Source organism: Oncorhynchus kisutch, linkage group LG14, assembly GCF_002021735.2.
Source record: "Oncorhynchus kisutch isolate 150728-3 linkage group LG14, Okis_V2, whole genome shotgun sequence".
NCBI classification, from domain to species: domain Eukaryota; kingdom Metazoa; phylum Chordata; class Actinopteri; order Salmoniformes; family Salmonidae; genus Oncorhynchus; species Oncorhynchus kisutch.
The window spans coordinates 89,586,594-89,606,439 of NC_034187.2; the positions used below are offsets into that span (position 1 = coordinate 89,586,594).

The window sequence follows — 19,846 nt, forward strand, 5'->3', positions numbered from 1 at the left end:
CCACTCCCAGACAGTTCTAGATAAATTCTTGCTTGAGAAATTCCTCTTTGCTATTTTTGACCATTTTTATTTAAAACATTCACAGTAAGGTACTTAATTGTTACTCAGCAATGATTTGATATTGAGATAACGGCTGTACTGGACCTTAAAGCTATAACACCATGGCCAAAACTCATTACAATCACATTACAACTTAGAATGATGTGATTGCAACCTGTTTGCCCACTTGGGAAGGATACTTCCCTTTAGCAAATTGTTGATGCTGATGCCCCAATATGCTATAGAACTGGAAAAGCCAAAATGTCAGTAAATGAACCAAAGTGTTGATTAACTTCCTCTAAATGTACCATAGTTGGTTCCCCTTTCCTTGTCTGACTGACTGCCTGACACATTGATGTTTCCCCCCCAACAGAAATACCACACAACCAAGTCTATAGCACAGGAAGAGTTTATCTTCGACCAACAAGTAGTGTAAGTCACTACTCCAAACACATCCACAACATACTGTCCAATTAGACAATATACAGCATTTTTGTTGGCTGAGATATCCACCAGTCATATCTACAGACTAATCATGTGTTGTGTCTTCTAACAGGGATACGTTTCAGTACAAGCTGGAAGCCACCAGGTCACTGCGTGTGAAGCAGGGGGAGGGGCCCATGACGTACCTGAACAAGGGCCAGTTCTACGCTGTGACGCTCAGCGAGCTGGGAGCTAACAAACGCCTGAGACATCCAATCAGCAAAGTCAGGGTGAGTTGAAGAATGAGAACGAAGAATGCACATCTTTAGTACTCTGGGAACTAACTAGCACATCTTTAGGAGTACTCTGGGAACTAACTAGCACATCTTTAGTACTCTGGGAGTTAAGTAGCACATATTTAGGAGTACTCTGGGAGTTAACTCTCACATCTTTAGTACTCTGGGAACTAACTAGCACATCTTTAGTACTCTGGGAACTAACTAGCCCATCTTTAGTACTCTGGGAACTAACTAGCACATCTTTAGTACTCTGGGAGTTAACTAGCACATCTTTAGGAGTACTCTGGGAGTTAACTAGCACATCTTTAGTACTCTGGGAGTTAACTAGCACATATTTAGGAGTATTCTGGGAGTTAACTATCACATCTTTAGTACTCTGGGAGTTAACTAGCACCTAGGTGTCTGGTTAGACTGTACACTCTCCTTCCAGACCCACATCAAACATCTCCAATCCAAAGTTAAATCTAGAATTGGCTTCCTATTTCGCAACAAAGCACCCTTCACTCATGCTGCCACACATACCCTTGTAAAACTGACCATCCTACCAATGCTCGACTTCGGCGATGTAATTTACAAAATAGCCTCCAATACCCTACTCAACAAATTGGATGCAGTCTATCACAGTGCAATCCATTTTGTCAACAAAGCCCCATGTACTACCCACCATTGCGACCTGTACGCTCTCGTTGGCTGGCCCTCGCTTCGTACTCGTCGCCAAACCACTGGCTCCATGTCATCTACAAGACCCTGCTAGGTAAAGTCCCCCCTTATCTCAGCTTGCTAGTCACCATAGAATCTCCCACCTGTAGCACACGATCCAGCAGGTATATCTCTCTAGTCACCCCCAAAACCAATTCTTTCTTTGGCCGCCTCTCCTTCCAGTTCTCTTCTGCCAATGATTGCAACGAACTACAAAAATCTCAGAAACTGGAAACACTTATTTCCCTCACTAGCTTTAAGCACCAACTGTCAGAGCAGCTCACAGATTACTGCACCTGTACATAGACCACCTATAATTTAGCCCAAACAACTACCTCTTTCCCTACTGTATTTATTTTATTTATTTATTTTATTTATTTATTTATTTTTCTCCTTTGCACCCCATTATTTTTCTTTCTACTTTGCACATTCTTCCTTTTTTTGCCTTTACCTCCCTTATCTCACCTCATTTGCTCACATCGTATATAGACTTGTTTATACTGTATTATTGACTCTATGTTTGTTTTACTCCATGTGTAACTCTGTGTCGTTGTATGTGTTGAACTGCTTCGCTTTATCTTGGCCAGGTCGCAATTGTAAATGAGAACTTGTTCTCAACTTGCCCACCTGGTTAAATAAAGGTTAAATAAATAAAAAATATATATTTCTTAGGAGTACTCTGGGAGTTAACTAGCACATCTTTAGTACTCTGGGAGTTAACTAGCACATCTTTAGTACTCTGGGAACTAACTAGCACATCTTTAGTACTCTGGGAACTAACTAGCACATATTTTGTAATCTGGGAGCTAACTAGCACATCTTTAGGAATACTCTGTGAACTAACTAGCACATTTTTAGTAATCTGGGAGCTAACTAGCACATCTTTAGTACTCTGGGAGTTAACTAGCACATCTTTAGGAGTACTCTGGGAGTTAACTAGCACATTTTTAGTACTCTGGGTGCTAACTAGAACATCTTTAGGAGTTCTCTGGGAGCTAACTAGTACATTTTGTATTACTCTGGGAGCTAACTATCACACCTTTAGTACTCTGGGAGCTAACTATCACATCTTTAGTTCTCTGGGAGCTAAATAGCTTTTGAGTATAAAATAATGATAATTGGATTCATGTACACTGCCGTTCTAAAGTTTGGGGTCACTTAGAAGTGTCCTTGTTTTTGAAAGAAAAGTACATTTTTGTCCATTAAAATAACATCAAATTGATCGGAAATACACAGTGTAGACATTGTAAATGATTATTGTTGCTTGAAACAGCAGATTTTTAATGGAATATCTACATAGGTGTACGGAGGCCCATCATCCGCAACCATCACTCCTGTGTTCCAATGGCATGTTGTGTTAGCTAATCCAAGTTTATAGTTTTAAAACGGTATTTGATCATTATAAAACCCTTTTGCAATTATGTTAGCACAGCTGAAAACTGTTGTCTGATTAAAGAAGCAATAAAACTGGCCTTCTTTAAACTACTTGAGTATCTGGAGCATCAGCATTTGTGGGTTTGATTACAGGCTCAAAATGGCCAGAAACAACAAACTTTCTTCTGAAACTCGTCAGTCTATTCTTGTTATGAGAAATTAAGGCTATTTCATGCAAGAAATTGCAAAGAAATTGAAGATGTCGTACAACGCTGTGTACTACTCCCTTCACAGATCAGCGCAAACGGGCTCTAACCAGAATAGAAAGAGGAGTGGGAGGCCCCAGTGCACAACTGAGCAAGAGGACAAGTACATTAGAGTATCTAGTTTGAGAAACAGATGCCTCACAAGTCCTCAACTGGCAGCTTCATTAAATAGTACCCACAAAACACCAGTCTCAACGTCAACAGTGAAGAGGCAACTTCGGGATGCTGGCCTTCTAGGCAGAGTTCCAAAGAAAAAGCCTTATCTCAGACTGGCCAATTAAAATATAAGATTAAGTTTGGCAAAATAACAAATTGAGTCTTTTCTGAGGGCAAAAGTGGGTGCAACTCAATATTAGGAAGGTGTTCCTAATGTTTTTCCTCTCAGTGTATGTAAAAATGATAATGGACCTATATATATTCTGGACCGCAAATAGATTTAGCCAAAAAAATAAATAGTAAAAAAAACTGAGTGACTCTCAGTTGAATTTCCTAATCCCGATGTGGCCCTCAAGCCCAAACGTTTGCCCATCCCTGATCTACAGTAATGTTGCTAATCATCGTCCTGTCTCCTATTCCTCTGACAGAGTGTCATCATGGTGGTGTTCAGTGAAGACAAGAACAGAGACGAACAGCTGAAGTACTGGAAGTACTGGCACTCCCGCCAACACACTGCTAAACAGAGAGTACTAGACATAGGTAAGACCTGTAACTAACTAACTAACTAATTAACCATACTAGCACTCCCGCCAACACACTGCTAAACAGAGAGTACTAGTCATAGGTAAGACCTGTAACTAACTAACTAACTAATTAACCATACTGGCACTCCCACCAGCACAGTTTTTATAAGTGTACTAGACTTTGGTAACTTGGTAAGAGTATAGAATTAGAGTTTGTTGAAAGTCACTCAGACCACGAAATTTGGAAAGATTCTACAAATTAAAGCTATATGCCTGTAGGTAAACCTGTCTAAATACTGTTAGTATGGTATGTATCCATTTACTGACTAGTATTGGGCAGGCCTACCACCCGTCACTGTTCCACATCCCCCTGCCTGGGCCTACAACCCGTCACTGTTCCACATGCCCCTGCCTGGGCCTACCACCAGTCACTGTTGCACATCCCCCTGCCTGGGCCTACCACCAGTCACATCCCACTGCCTGGGCCTACCACCAGTCACTGTTCCACATGCCCCTGCCTGGGCCTACCACCCGTCACTGTTCCACATCCCCCTGCCTGAGCCTACCACCAGTCAATGTTCCACATGCCCCTGCCTGGGCCTACCACCAGTCACATCCCCCTGCCTGGGCCTACCACCAGTCACTGTTGCACATCCCCCTGCCTGGGCCTACCACCAGTCACATCCCCCTGCCTGGGCCTACCACCAGTCACTGTTCCACATCCCCCTGCCTGGGCCTACCACCAGTCACAGCCCCCTGCCTGGGCCTACCACCAGTCACTGTTCCACATCCCCCTGTCTGGGCCTACCACCAGTCACATCCCCATGCCTGGGCCTACCACCAGTCACTGTTGCACATCCCCCTGCCTGGGCCTACCACCAGTCACATCCCCCTGCCTGGGCCTACCACCAGTCACTGTTCCACAACCCCCTGCCCGGGCCTACAACCAGTCACATCCCCCTGCCTGGGCCTACCACCAGTCACTGTTCCACATCCCCCTGCCTGGGCCTACCACCAGTCACATCCCCCTGCCTGGGCCTACCACCAGTCACTGTTCCACAACCCCCTGCCCGGGCCTACAACCAGTCACATCCCCCTGCCTGGGCCTACCACCAGTCACTGTTGCACATCCCCCTGCCTGGGCCTACCACCAGTCACAGCCCCCTGCCTGGGCCTACCACCAGTCACTGTTCCACATCCCTCTGCCCGGGCCTACCACCAGTCACATCCCCCTGCCTGGGCCGACCACCAGTCACATCCCCCTGCCTGGGCCTACCACCAGTCACATCCCCCTGCCTAGGCCTACCACCAGTCACATCCCCATGCCTGGGCCACCACCAAGCACACCTCCCTGCCTGGGCCTACCACCAGTCACATCCCCCTGCCTGGGTCTACCACCAGTCACTGTTCCACATCCCCCTGCCTGGGCCTACCACCAGTCACATCCCCCTGCCTGGGCCTACCACCAGTCACATCCCCCTGCCTAGGCCTACCACCAGTCACATCCCCCTGCCTGGGCCTACCACCAGTCACATCCCCCTGCCTGGGCCTACCACCAGTCACATCCCCCTGCCTGGTTCACCACCAATCACACCCCCCTGCCTGGGCCTACCACCAGTCACATTCCCCTGCCTAGGCCTACCACCAGTCACATCCCCCTGCCTGGGCCTACCACCAGTCACATCCCCCTGCCTAGGCCTACCACCAGTCACATCCCCCTGCCTGGGCCTACCACCAGTCACATCCCCCTGCCTGGGCCTACCACCAGTCACATCCCCCTGCCTGGTTCACCACCAATCACACCCCCCTGCCTGGGCCTACCACCAGGCAAATTCCCCTGCCTAGGCCTACCAACAGTCACATCCCCCTGCCTAGGCCTACCACCAGTCACATCCCCCTGCCTGGGCCTACCACCAGTCACATCCCCCTGCCTGGGCCTACCACCAGTCACATCCCCCTGCCTGGTTCACCACCAATCACACCCCCCTGTCTGGGCCTACCACCAGTCACATTCCCCTGCCTAGGCCTACCACCAGTCACATCCCCCTGCCTGGGCCTACCACCAGTCACATCCCCCTTCCTGGGCCTACCACCAGTCACATCCCCCTTCCTGGGCCTACCACCAGTCACATCCCCCTGCCTGGGCCACCACCAGTCACATCCCCCTGCCTGGGCCTACCACCAGTCACATCCCCCTGCCTGGGCCGACCACCAGTCACATCCCCCTGCCTGGGCCTACCACCAGTCACATCCCGCTGCCTGGGCCACCACCAATCACATCCCCCTGCCTGGGCCTACCACCAGTCACATCCCCCTGCCTGGGCCTACCACCAGTCACTGTTCCATATCCCCCTGCCTGGGCCTACCACCAGTTACAGCCCCCTGCCTGGGCCACCACCAATCACACCCCCCTGCCTGGGCCTACCACCAGTCACATCCCCCTGCCTGGGCCGACCACCAGTCACATCCCCCTGCCTGGCCCTACCACCAGTCACATCCCGCTGCCTGGGCCTACCACCAGTCACTGTTCCACATCCCCCTGCCTGGGCCTACCACCAGTCACATCCCCCTGCCTGGGCCTACCACCAGTCACATCCCCCTGCCTAGGCCTACCACCAGTCACATCCCCCTGCCTGGGCATACCACCAGTCACATCCCCCTGCCTGGGCATACCACCAGTCACATCCCCCTGCCTGGGCCTACCACCAGTCACATCCCCCTGCCTGGGCCTACCACCAGTCACATCCCCCTGCCTGGGCCGACCACCAGTCACATCCCCCTGCCTGGGCCGACCACCAGTCACATCCCCCTGCCTGGGCCTACCACCAGTCACATCCCCCTGCCTGGGCCTACCACCAGTCACTGTTCCACATCCCCCTGCCTGGGCCGACCACCAGTTACAGCCCCCTGTCTGGGCCTACCACCAGTCACAGCCCCCTGCCTGGGCCTACCACCAGTCACATCCGCTTTCCTGGGCCTACCAGCAGTCACATCCCCCTGCCTGGGCATACCACCAGTCACTGGTCCACACCCCCCTTCCTGGGCCTACCACCAGTTACAGCCCCTTGCCTGGGCCTACCACCAGTCACATCCCCCTGCCTGTGCCTACCACCAGTCACTGTTCCACATCCCCCTGCCTGGGCCGACCACCAGTCACATCCCCCTGCCTGGGCCTACCACCAGTCACTGTTCCACATCCCCCTGCCTGGGCCTAGCACCAGTCACATCCCCCTGCCTGGGCCTACCACCAGTCACATCCCCCTGCCTGGGCCTACCACCAGTCACACCCCCCTGCCTGGGCCGACCACCAGTCACATCCCCCTGCCTGGGCCTACCACCAGTCACATCCCCCTGCCTGGGCCGACCACCAGTCACATCCCCCTGCCTGGGCCTACCACCAGTCACATCCCGCTGCCTGGGCCACCACCAATCACACCCCCCTGCCTGGGCCTACCACCAGTCACATCCCCCTGCCTGGGCCTACCACCAGTCACTGTTCCATATCCCCCTGCCTGGGCCTACCACCAGTTACAGCCCCCTGCCTGGGCCACCACCAATCACACCCCCCTGCCTGGGCCTACCACCAGTCACATCCCCCTGCCTGGGCCTACCACCAGTCACTGTTCCACATCCCCCTGCCTGGGCCTACCACCAGTCACATCCCCCTGCCTGGGCCTACCACCAGTCACATCCCCCTGCCTAGGCCTACCACCAGTCACATCCCCCTGCCTGGGCCTACCACCAGTCACATCCCCCTGCCTAGGCCTACCACCAGTCACATCCCCCTGCCTGGGCCTACCACCAGTCACATCCCCCTGCCTGGGCCTACCACCAGTCACATCCCCCTGCCTGGGCCTACCACCAGTCACATCCCCCTGCCTGGGCCTACCACCAGTCACATCCCCCTGCCAGGGCCTACCAGCAGTCACATCACCCTGCCTGGGCCTACCACCAGTCACTGTTCCACATCCCCCTGCCTGGGCCTACCACCAGTCACATCCCCCTGCCTGGGCCGACCACCAGTCACATCCCCCTGCCTGGGCCTACCACCAGTCACATCCCCCTGCCTGGGCCTACCACCAGTCACATCCCCCTGCCTGGGCCTACCACCAGTCACTGTTCCACACCCCCCTTCCTGGGCCTACCACCAGTTACAGCCCCTTGCCTGGGCCTACCACCAGTCACATCCCCCTGCCTGTGCCTACCACCAGTCACATCCCCCTGCCTGGGCCTACCGCCAGTCACATCCCCCTTCCTAGGCCTACCACCAGTCACAGCCCCCTGCCTGGGCATACCACCAGTCACATCCCCCTGCCTGGGCCTACCACCAGTCACATCCCCCTGCCTGGGCCTACCGCCAGTCACATCCCCCTGCCTAGGCCTACCACCAGTCACATCCCCCTGCCTGGGCCTACCACCAGTCACATCCCCCTGCCTGGGCCTACCACCAGTCACATCCCCCTGCCTGGGCCACCACCAATCACACCCCCCTGCCTGGGCCTACCACCAGTCACATCCCCCTGCCTAGGCCTACCAACAGTCACATCCCCCTGCCTGGGCCTACCACCAGTCACATCCCCCTGCCTAGGCCTACCACCAGTCACATCCCCCTGCCTGGGCCACCACCAATCACATCCCCCTGCCTGGGCCTACCACCAGTCACATCCCCCTGCCTGGGCCGACCACCAGTCACATCCCCCTGCCTGGGCCTACCACCAGTCACATCCCGCTGCCTGGGCCACCACCAATCACATCCCCCTGCCTGGACCTACCACCAGTCACATCCCCCTGCCTGGGCCTACCACCAGTCACTGTTCCATATACCCCTGCCTGGGCCTACCACCAGTTACAGCCCCCTGCCTGGGCCACCACCAATCACACCCCCCTGCCTGGGCCTACCACCAGTCACATCCCCCTGCCTGGGCCTACCACCAGTCACTGTTCCACATCCCCCTGCCTGGGCCTACCACCAGTCACATCCCCCTGCCTGGGCCTACCACCAGTCACATCCCCCTGCCTAGGCCTACCACCAGTCACATCCCCCTGCCTGGGCCTACCAGAAGTCACATCCCCCTGCCTAGGCCTACCACCAGTCACATCCCCCTGCCTGGGCCTACCACCAGTCACATCCCCCTGCCTGGGCCGACCACCTGTCACATCCCCCTTCCTGGGCCTACCAGCAGTCACATCACCCTGCCTGGGCCTACCACCAGTCACTGTTCCACATCCCCCTGCCTGGGCCTACCACCAGTCACATCCCCCTGCCTGGGCCTACCACCAGTCACATCCCCCTGCCTGGGCCTACCACCAGTCACATCCCCCTGCCTGGGCCTACCACCAGTCACATCCCCCTTCCTGGGCCTACCACCAGTCACATCCCCCTGCCTAGGCCTACCACCAGTCACATCCCCCTGCCTGGGCCACCACCAATCACATCCCCCTGCCTGGGCCTACCACCAGTCACATCCCCCTGCCTGGGCCGACCACCAGTCACATCCCCCTGCCTGGGCCTACCACCAGTCACATCCCCCTGCCTGGGCCTACCACCAGTCACATCCCCTGCCTGGGCCTACCACCAGTCACATCCCCCTGCCTGGGCCTACCACCAGTCACATCCCCCTGCCTGAGCCTACCAACACTGTCACTGTTCCACAGAGAGAGATCTCCTTCATACCCCTCCTTACCTCCTCTCGTCTCCCTTTCATATCCCTCCTCCTCACCTCCTCTCTTCTCCCTTTCATATCCCTCCTCTCCATTGTGCTGTTGAGGGGCATTAATTCAGTTAATGACTGGGTGTTGTTAGTCCCGCATAGTTACGTAGATAATTAACATTTCCTGGGGGATTGTAGTGAAAGGAGAAGCATGACTCTCATTCGTGGTTCTATTGCTTAATTTTATTGCTTAATTTTGGATGTTTATTTTTTTTAAATTTATTTTTAGTGGGTCAGAGTTTTTACTGACAAACATTTCGCAATTATCAGTCGGTGTATTTGAATGTGAACCATTTCTCTCCAGTCATGTTGAGTGAGTCTGACTGAGAGGCATGAAGGATCTGTTCCACATGGCAAGCTGCGACCTGCAGAGAGAGGCTGAGAAGCAGCAGTGGTGGTATGTAAGGTGGGAGAATCAGGGCAGATGGGAGAAATGCATGGCTTGTTTGGACAGAGAGAGGAATGCCTCAGCCAGCCAGTGTACCTTTCTGTGTTGTACCTCTCTGATTGAGGCCTGAGGGGCTGAAAGGGTGATGTTATGCTCAGAGTTTGATATTAAGTCTAGTAAATGAATATGTGGGATGTGTTTGTTACATGTCTAAACAATTGACATGATTTAGTGACATGATTTAGCAGTTGGTTGTCTGTTGTTGTTTTATCATAATATCAACAGAATATCACAATGCACTTTTCCCATTTGTCCCAGTCCTGTCATGTCTGTCAAGGCAGCATATAATTCGTTTTTCACTCTAGGCCTCAGATATAACAGATATATGCATATCATCCAGACAGTTTATTACTCAATGAGGAAGTGAGCGGTTATTTAGTCTGAAACCACTTGTTGAATGAATAAAGTCAACTTGGAAAAGCTGTTTAATTAATAAGAGAAAGGCATCTACAACTATTTCACCTCAATGTATTGTTGGAAATCAGACCTATAGTGATCCTGATATCATTTCATGTCAATGTAATACCTTTGTTGTGAATGTGGTACATTTGTCAAAGAACATAGAGGAAGTTGATGGAAATGCCTTGGATTATATTAAGGGACATTTTCCTTCTCCGCTTCAGTTGGATCCTCCTGATGTGAAGGAGGTAATTGGTAACTTAAAGATGTCAGCAGCAGGAAAATGTCCCTTAATATAATCCAAGGCATTTCCATCAACTTCCTCTATGTTCTTTGACAAATGTAACACATTCACAACATTCATGATGAGATTGGTTTCCTCTTTGTTGAAATCAGTGTCTTCCTCGATCACTGAGCCTCTAACGTATAGCCGATCATTCACCAAATGTATGCACACTGGTATTGTTCCTAAAGATTTGAAAATGAGTTATCCACCACTATGAATCCAAGATTTGAAAATGAGTTATCCACCACTATAAATCCAAGATTTGAAAATGAGTTATCCACCACTATAAATCCAAGATTTGAAAATGAGTTATCCACCACTATGAATCCAAGATTTGAAAATGAGTTATCCACCACTATAAATCCAAGATTTGAAAATGAGTTATCCACCACTATAAATCCAAGATTTGAAAATGAGTTATCCACCACTATGAATCCAAGATTTGAAAATGAGTTATCCACCACTATAAATCCAAGATTTGAAAATGAGTTATCCACCACTATAAATCCAAGATTTGAAAATGAGTTATCCACCACTATGAATCCAAGATTTGAAAATGAGTTATCCACCACTATGAATCCAAGATTTGAAAATGAGTTATCCACCACTATGAATCCAAGATTTGAAAATGAGTTATCCACCACTATGAATCCAAGATTTGAAAATGAGTTATCCACCACTATAAATCCAAGATTTGAAAATGAGTTATCCACCACTATGAATCCAAGATTTGAAAATGAGTTATCCACCACTATGAATCCAAGATTTGAAAATGAGTTATCCACCACTATGAATCCAAGATTTGAAAATGAGTTATCCACCACTATGAATCCAAGATTTGAAAATGAGTTATCCACCACTATGAATCCAAGATTTGAAAATGAGTTATCCACCACTATGAATCCAAGATTTGAAAATGAGTTATCCACCACTATAAATCCAAGATCTTTCACAAATTATCGCCCAATATCTGTACTATGTTTTTCTAAAATCCTAGAAAAATAGTTGTATAAGAGAATGTTAAACATTTTTAAGCAACACTGTAATATGGTTTTGGTAAAAACTACTCCACAGATATGTCTCTTTTGCAACTTGTGGATAAAAATCTTTACAGCCGTGAACAACAATGAATACACTCTAGGCATCTATTTAGATTTATCCAAAGCGTTTGACACGGTTGATCATGAAATATTACTTAGTAAATTACATTATTATATTTTTCATGATTATGCATATAATTGGTTAAATAGTTATGTTTATATTAGAGAACAATGTGTTTTTGCAAACGGCTGTGCATCTACCAGGGCCAAGATATAAATGCATTTAATCAAAAAGAGAAAGAATCTCAATTGGTGGGAATGAAATAGAACAAGTCACATACACTAGATTCCAGGGAGTTAAAAGTTATCCTGAAAAAATCATATTCAATTTGTCTGTAGCAAAGTAATGAAATCTGTTGGTAAGATCAGAAAGATCAATGGTTTGGTTCATCACTTGCTTCCTAACTATACTGTAGCTTAATTTACCCATATGTCATTGTGTCTGTGTGGGGTGGGGGTTTAGGCTAACCTGACCCTGAAGGATTAGTAGCAGAAGAGGAGAGAGGTGACCCCCTGGTCAAATGACAAACAGTAAACTGTAGTACAGCCCAGGTCTGGTCTGGATAGTGGCAGCAGCACATGGGAGGTGCAACATGACACCGCCAGGCTAGGCTGGGATTTGAATAGCAGTTGGTTCAGGATTGTTCCCTGGCTCTGCCTGGAGGCTTGGAGGCCTGAGGCTGTGTGTGTCATGGGACCTGGGATTTGAATGGATCTATTTAACGGGGAACTAACGGACGAGGACCAGGATGCAACCTGCCTGACTGCCTGGCTGACTGACTGGCTGTGCACCTGTGAAAACCTGGAATGGAGTGGGGAGTGGAGTGACATAGCCAGGCTTTGACTTATTATTCCGTTTATCTCCTAGTGGGGAAAAGGGCTTCATAAGTGATGCGTATCAGAATCTGAATGATCGGCTAAGAAAAGCCAACTGACATTTACTCCTGAAGTGCTGTTGCACCCTCTACAACCACTGTGATTATTATTATTTGACCATGCTGGTCATTTATGAACATTTGAACATATTGGCCATGTTCTGTTATAATCTCCACCCGGCACAGACGTTTTGGGGGTATAGGGGTTTTGAGGTAGAGAGGGTTAGAGAGGTTTGGGGGTAGATAGTTGAACTGACATGTCCTGGGTTAATAGTGGTAGTTGAACTGACATGTCCTGGGGTAATAGTGGTAGTTGAACTGACATGTCCTGGGGTAATAGTGGTAGATGAACTGACCTGTCCTGGGGTAATAGTGGTAGTTGAACTGACATGTCCTGGGGTAATAGTGGTAGATGAACTGACCTGTCCTGGGGTAATAGTGGTAGTTGAACTGACATGTCCTGGGGTAATAGTGGTAGTTGAACTGACATGTCCTGGGGTAATAGTGGTAGATGAACTGACCTGTCCTGGGGTAATAGTGGTAGATGAACTGACATGTCCTGGGGTAATAGTGGTAGTTGAACTGACATGTCCTGGGGTAATAGTGGTAGATGACCTGACATGTCCTGGGGTAATAGTGGTAGATGAACTAACATGTCCTGGGGTAATAGTGGTAGATGAACGGACATGTCCTGGGGAAATAGTGGTAGATGAACTGACATGTCCTGGGGTAATAGTGATAGATGAACTGACATGTCCTGGGGTAATAGTGGTAGATGAACTGACATGTCCTGGGGAAATAGTGGTAGATGAACTGACATGTCCTGGGGTAATTGTGGTAGATGAACTGACATGTCCTGGGGAAATAGTGGTAGATGAACTGACATGTCCTGGGGTAATAGTGGTAGATGAACTGACATGTCCTGGGGAAATAGTGGTAGATGAACTGACATGTCCTGGGGTAATAGTGGTAGTTGAACTGACATGTCCTGGGGAAATAGTGGTAGATGAACTGACATGTCCTGGGGTAATAGTGGTAGATTAACTGACATGTCCTGGGGAAATAGTGGTAGATGAACTGACATGTCCTGGGGTAATAGTGGTAGATGAACTGACATGTCCTGGGGTAATAGTGGTAGATGACCTGACATGTCCTGGGGTAATAGTGGTAGATGAACTAACATGTCCTGGGGTAATAGTGGTAGATGAACGGACATGTCCTGGGGAAATAGTGGTAGATGAACTGACATGTCCTGGGGTAATAGTGATAGATGAACTGACATGTCCTGGGGTAATAGTGGTAGATGAACTGACATGTCCTGGGGAAATAGTGGTAGATGAACTGACATGTCCTGGGGTAATTGTGGTAGATGAACTGACATGTCCTGGGGAAATAGTGGTAGATGAACTGACATGTCCTGGGGTAATAGTGGTAGATGAACTGACATGTCCTGGGGAAATAGTGGTAGATGAACTGACATGTCCTGGGGTAATAGTGGTAGATGAACTGACATGTCCTGGGGTAATAGTGGTAGATGAACTGACATGTCCTGGGGAAATAGTGGTAGATGAACTGACATGTCCTGGGGTAATAGTGGTAGATGAACTGACATGTCCTGGGGAAATAGTGGTAGATGAACTGACATGTCCTGGGGAAATAGTGGTAGATGAACTGACATGTCCTGGGGTAATAGTGGTAGATGAACTGACATGTCCTGGGGTAATAGTGATAGATGAACTGACATGTCCTGGGGTAATAGTGGTAGATGAACTGACATGTCCTGGGGTAATAGTGGTAGATGAACTGACATGTCCTGGGGTAATAGTGGTAGATGAACTGACATGTCCTGGGGTAATAGTGGTAGATGAACTGACATGTCCTGGGGTAATAGTGGTAGATGAACTGACATGTCCTGGGGTAATAGTGGTAGATGAACTGACATGTCCTGGGGTAATAGTGGTAGATGAACTGACATGTCCTGGGGTAATAGTGGTAGATGAACTGACATGTCCTGGGGTAATAGTGGTAGATGAACTGACATGTCCTGGGGTAATAGTGGTAGATGAACTGACATGTCCTGGGGTAATAGTGGTAGATGAACTGACATGTCCTGGGGTAATAGTGGTAGATGAACTGACATGTCCTGGGGTAATAGTGATAGATGAACTGACATGTCCTGGGGTAATAGTGGTAGATGAACTAACATGTCCTGGGGTAATAGTGGTAGATGAACTAACATGTCCTGGGGTAATAGTGGTAGATGAACTGACATGTCCTGGGGTAATAGTGGTAGATGAACTGACATGTCCTGGGGTAATAGTGGTAGATGAACTGACATGTCCTGGGGTAATAGTGGTAGATGAACTGACATGTCCTGGGGTAATAGTGGTAGATGAACTGACATGTCCTGGGGTAATAGTGGTAGATGAACTGACATGTCCTGGGGTAATAGTGATAGATGAACTAACATGTCCTGGGGTAATAGTGGTAGATGAAATAAGAATAGCCTCCTGTATTTACCAGTGCTTTGTTTTGAAACCAGGGAGTTTGTTTACATTGCCAGATAGGAGATATCAAGAACTTGCTGTTTGATACCACAGAGTTCCTAATCAGCCTGAACAATGGCTTCCTGTTTTAGCTGATAACAACTTTATCATATTGGCCTGTGCATATGTTTATAGTGGTTTCAGATAGAGTTGGTGTGGGGTTTTCTGCGATAGCCACTTGTTGTTTTAATAAAAGAAAACCACTTGTCAAATTTGAACTAACAAGACCTACTGTTGAAGTCAGAAGTTTACACACACTTAGGTTGGAGTCATTAAAACTCATTTTTCAACCACTCCACAAATTTCTTGTTGACAAACTATAGTTTTGGCAAGTCAGTTAGGAGATCTACTTTGTGCATGACACAAGTCATTTTTCCAACAATTATTTACAGAGAGATTATTTCATTTATAATTCACTGTATCACAATTTCAGTGGGTCAGACGTTTACATACACAGCTTGGAAAATGACTTACTTACGACTTCAACTGTAGATATGTTTGCTGATAGTGTTGAACCATTTATATATTCATCCTGCATTTCTTCTCATTGACACTCAAAACTTTAGCTGGGTGGAAGGTTGAGCATGTGTTGTGAGAATTAATCCCATCTGACCTTCCATTCTTTCCCTCCTCTCATCCTTCCTTCCCTCCTTCCCTCCTTCTATCCTTCCCTCCTTCCCTCCTTCTATCCTTCTCTCCTTCTCTCCTTCCCTCCTTCCTCCCTTCCCTCCTTCTCTAAATCCCTGTGTCCTTCCTTTCTTCCCTCCTCTCATCTATCCTTCCCTCCATCCCTCCCTCCTTCCTTCCATCCCTCCTTCCCTCCTTCTCCCCTTCCCTCCATCCCTCCTTCCCTCCTTCCCTCATCCCTCCTTCCCTCCATCCCTCCATCCCTCCATCCCTCCATCCCTCCTTCTCTCCTTCCCTCCTTCCTCCCTTCCCTCCTTCTCTAAATCCCTGTGTCCTTCCTTTCTTCCCTCCTCTCATCTATCCTTCCCTCCATCCCTCCTTCTCTCCATCCCTCCTCCCTCCATCTCTCCTTCCCTCCTTCTCTACATCCCTCCTTCCATCCCTCCTTCCCTCCTTCTCTCCTTCCCTCCTTCCCTCCATCCCTTCTTCCCTCCTTCCCTCCTTCCCTCATCTCTCCTTCCCTCCATCCCTCCTTCCCTCCATCCCTCCTTCCCTCCTCCCTCCTTCTCTACATCCCTCCTTCCCTCCATCCCTCCTTCCTTCTATCCCTCCTTCCCTCCTTCCCTCATCCCTCCTTCCCTCCTTCCCTCATCCCTCCTTCCCTCCATCCCTCCTTCCCTCCTTCCCTCCATCCCTCCTTCCCTCCATCCCTCCTTCTCTCCATCCCTCTTTCCCTCCTTCTCTCCTTCTCTACATCCCTCCTTCCCTCCATCCCTCCTTCCTCCCTTCCCTCCTTCTCTCCTTCCCTCCTTCCTTCCCTACATCCCTCCTACCCTCCAGCGGACTATAAGGAGAGCTTCAACACCATCGGTAACATTGAGGAGATAGCCTACAACGCTGTCTCCTTCACCTGGGATGTGAACGAAGAGGCCAAGGTAAAAACAACATGGGCAGCGTAGAGTATTTGAGGTTTAAAATGACTTCTGAAGTTTGTAATTTTCATATAGAAATTTCTGACTTGATTTTGAAAAAATACAAATCTGTGTGTGTTACTAGAATGTGTCATTGTGTGTGTTATTATAACATGTCATTGTGTGTGTTATTATAACATGTCATTGTGTGTGTTATTACAACGTGTCATTGTGTGTGGATTTTTGTATTATGCTAATTCGATTTCCGCTGGGGCACGACCATCGACCTCTACAATCTAGACCAGGTCCACAGAGTAAAGTGTGACAATCAACCTACAATACAATATCACCGTACCCACAGTCCCCAAAGTCCACACACACATAGTCCACACAGTCCCCAAAGGCCCCACAGTCCACTAGTCCACACAGTCCACCCACAAATATCGCCACAATCCCCAGAGTCCACACACACATAGTCCATACACATACTGTCCACAGTCCCCACAGTCCCCACATAGACCCCACAGTCCCCACATAGTCCCCAAAGTCTCCAAAGTCCCCGCAGTTCCATGGTCCACACAGTCCCCAAATTCCCCAAATTCCCATGGTCCCCACAGTCCCCACAGTCCCCAACATAGTCCCCCCATTGTCCACATATAGTCCCTACAGCCCCATATTCCCCACAGTCCTCACAGTCCCATGGTCCCCACATAGTCCCCACAGTCCCATGGTCCCCACATTGTCCCCACAGTCCCATAGTCCCCACATAGTCCCCACAGTCCCATTGTCCCATGGTCCCCACAGTCCCCACATTCCCATGGTCCCCACAGTCCCCACAGTCCCACCGTCCCATGGTCCCCACAGTCCCCACATAGTCCCCACACAGTCCCCAACATAGTCCCCCATTGTCCCCACATTGTCCCCACAGTCCCATGGTCCCCACATAGTCCCCACAGTCCCATAGTCCCCACAGTCCCCACAGTCCCTACAGTCCCATGGTCCCCACATTGTCCCCACAGTCCCATAGTCCCCCCACAGTCCCCACAGTCCCATGGTCCCCACATAGTCCCCACAGTCCCATAGTCCCAACATAGTCCCCACAGTCCCATAGTTCCCACAGTCCCATGGTCCCCACAGTCAACACAGTCCCATGGTCCCCACATTGTCCCCATGGTCCCCACAGTCCCCATAGTCCCCACAGTCCCCCCAGTCTCATGGTCCCCACACAGTCCCCACAGTCCCCACATAGTCCCCACAGTCCACACACACATAGTCCCCATCCACACCCACAACTCTTTGTTTGTTTTGCCCTCTCTTCTATGAAGCTACACCAAATGACCAAAAGTATGTGGACACCTGTTGGGTTGAACATCTCATTCCAAAATCATGGGCATTAATATGGAGTTGGTCCCCTCTTTGCTGCTATAACAGCCTCCACTCTTCTGAGAAGGCATTAATATGGAGTTGGTCCCCCCTTTGCAGCTATAACAGCCTCAACTCTTCTGGGAAGGCTTTCCACTAGATGTTGGAACATTGCTGCTGGGACTTGCTTCCACTAAGCCCCAAGAGCATTAGTGAGGTCGGGCACTGATGTTGGGTGATTAGGCCTGGCTCGCAGTCAGCATTGCAATTCATCCCAAAGGTGTTCGATGCGGTTGTGGTCAGGGCTCTGTGCAGACCTGTCAAGTTCATCCACACCGTTCTTGACAAACCAATTCTGTATGGACCTTGCTTTGTGCACGGGGCATTGCCATGCTGAAACAGGAAAGGGCCTTCCCCAAACTGTTGCCACAAAGTTGGAAGCACAGAACTGCACAGAACTGTCTAGAATATGTTTTCCTTTCACTGGAACTAAGGGGCTTAGTCCTACCCATGAAAAACAGCCCAGACCATTATTCCTCCTCCTTCACCAAACTTTACAGTTGGCTATATGCCTTCGGGCAGGTAGCGTTCTCCTGGCATCTGCCAAACCCAGATTCGTCCATTGGATTGCCAGATGGTAAAGGATGATTCATCATTCCAGAGAACGCAAAGGCAGCGAGATTTACACCACTCCAGCCGACGTGATGATGATCTTAGGCTTGTGTGCGGCTGCTTGGCTATGGAAACCCATTTCATGAAGCTCCTGACGAACAGTTATTGTGCTGACGTTGCATCCAGAGACAGTTTGGAACTCGGTAGTGAGTGTTGCGACCTGGCCAGACAATTTTTACGCTTTATGCGCTAAACACTCAGCGGCCCCGTTCTATGAGCTTGTGTGGCCTTCCACTTCACGGCTGAGCTGTTGTTCTCCTAGACATTTCCACTTCACAATAACAGCCCTTACAGTTGTCCAGAGCAGCTCTAGCAGGGCAGGAATTTGACAATCTAACAATGCTGGAAAGGTGGCATCGTATGACGGTTCCACGTTGAAAGTCACTGAGCTCTTCAGTGAGGCCATTCTACTGCTAATATTTGTCTATGAAGATTGCATGCCTGTGTGCTCGATTTTAATCACCTGTCAGCAATGGGTGTGGCTTAAAATAGCCGAATCCACTCATTTGAAGGGGTGTCCACATACATTTGTATATATAGTGTAGGTACACACAGACACACATGTTCAACGTAAGTGTAGGGAGCCTGCAGCAACACACTGACCCAGTCTGTCTGTCTCTCTCTCTGTCTCTCTCTCTCTATCTCCCTCTCTCTCTCTCTCTCTCGCTCTCTCTCTCTCTCGTTCAGTCTCTCTCTCTCTCATGCTTTCTCTCTCTCTCTCTCTTGCTTTCTCTCTCTCTCTTGCACTCTCTCTCTCACGCTTTCTCTCTCTCTCCTCTCTCTCGCTCTCTCTCTCAAACTGTCTCTCTCTCTCTCTCTCTCTCTCTCTCTCTCTCTCTCTCTCTCTCGGTAGCTCTGCTTTGCTTTCCCAGTTATCCTTGTTTATATGTTTGGCTCCACCATTGCAGTAATACAGTACTGTAAGGCCATTGTAATCACAAGGCTCTGGATAAAGAACCTGCTGGAAGAAATCCAAGCCAGGTCAACTCTCTGAACTAATATTTACTCTCCTCTCTGATGGGGTGCTGTCATGTGAAATAGCCTATTGAGGTTCAGCAACCCCACATCCCAAGAATAAACCAGTTTTCCTTGATAGTAGTACTGTAACCCTCTGATTCAAAGATGTTCA

The 19,846-nt window shown here is 49.2% G+C and overlaps 1 protein-coding gene across 1 annotated transcript in view; it reads left to right on the forward strand.

Moving 5' to 3' along the window:
• grhl2b (grainyhead-like transcription factor 2b) overlaps positions 1–19,846 on the forward strand; it is a 105,498-nt gene that overhangs the window by 25,150 nt on the left and 60,502 nt on the right. Inside the window, exons 5-8 of the mRNA XM_031789180.1 lie at positions 413–471; positions 596–752; positions 3,685–3,796; positions 16,613–16,707. Coding sequence (XP_031645040.1) covers positions 413–471; positions 596–752; positions 3,685–3,796; positions 16,613–16,707 — 423 coding nt within the window. The remainder of the gene's footprint in view (positions 1–412; positions 472–595; positions 753–3,684; positions 3,797–16,612; positions 16,708–19,846) is intronic.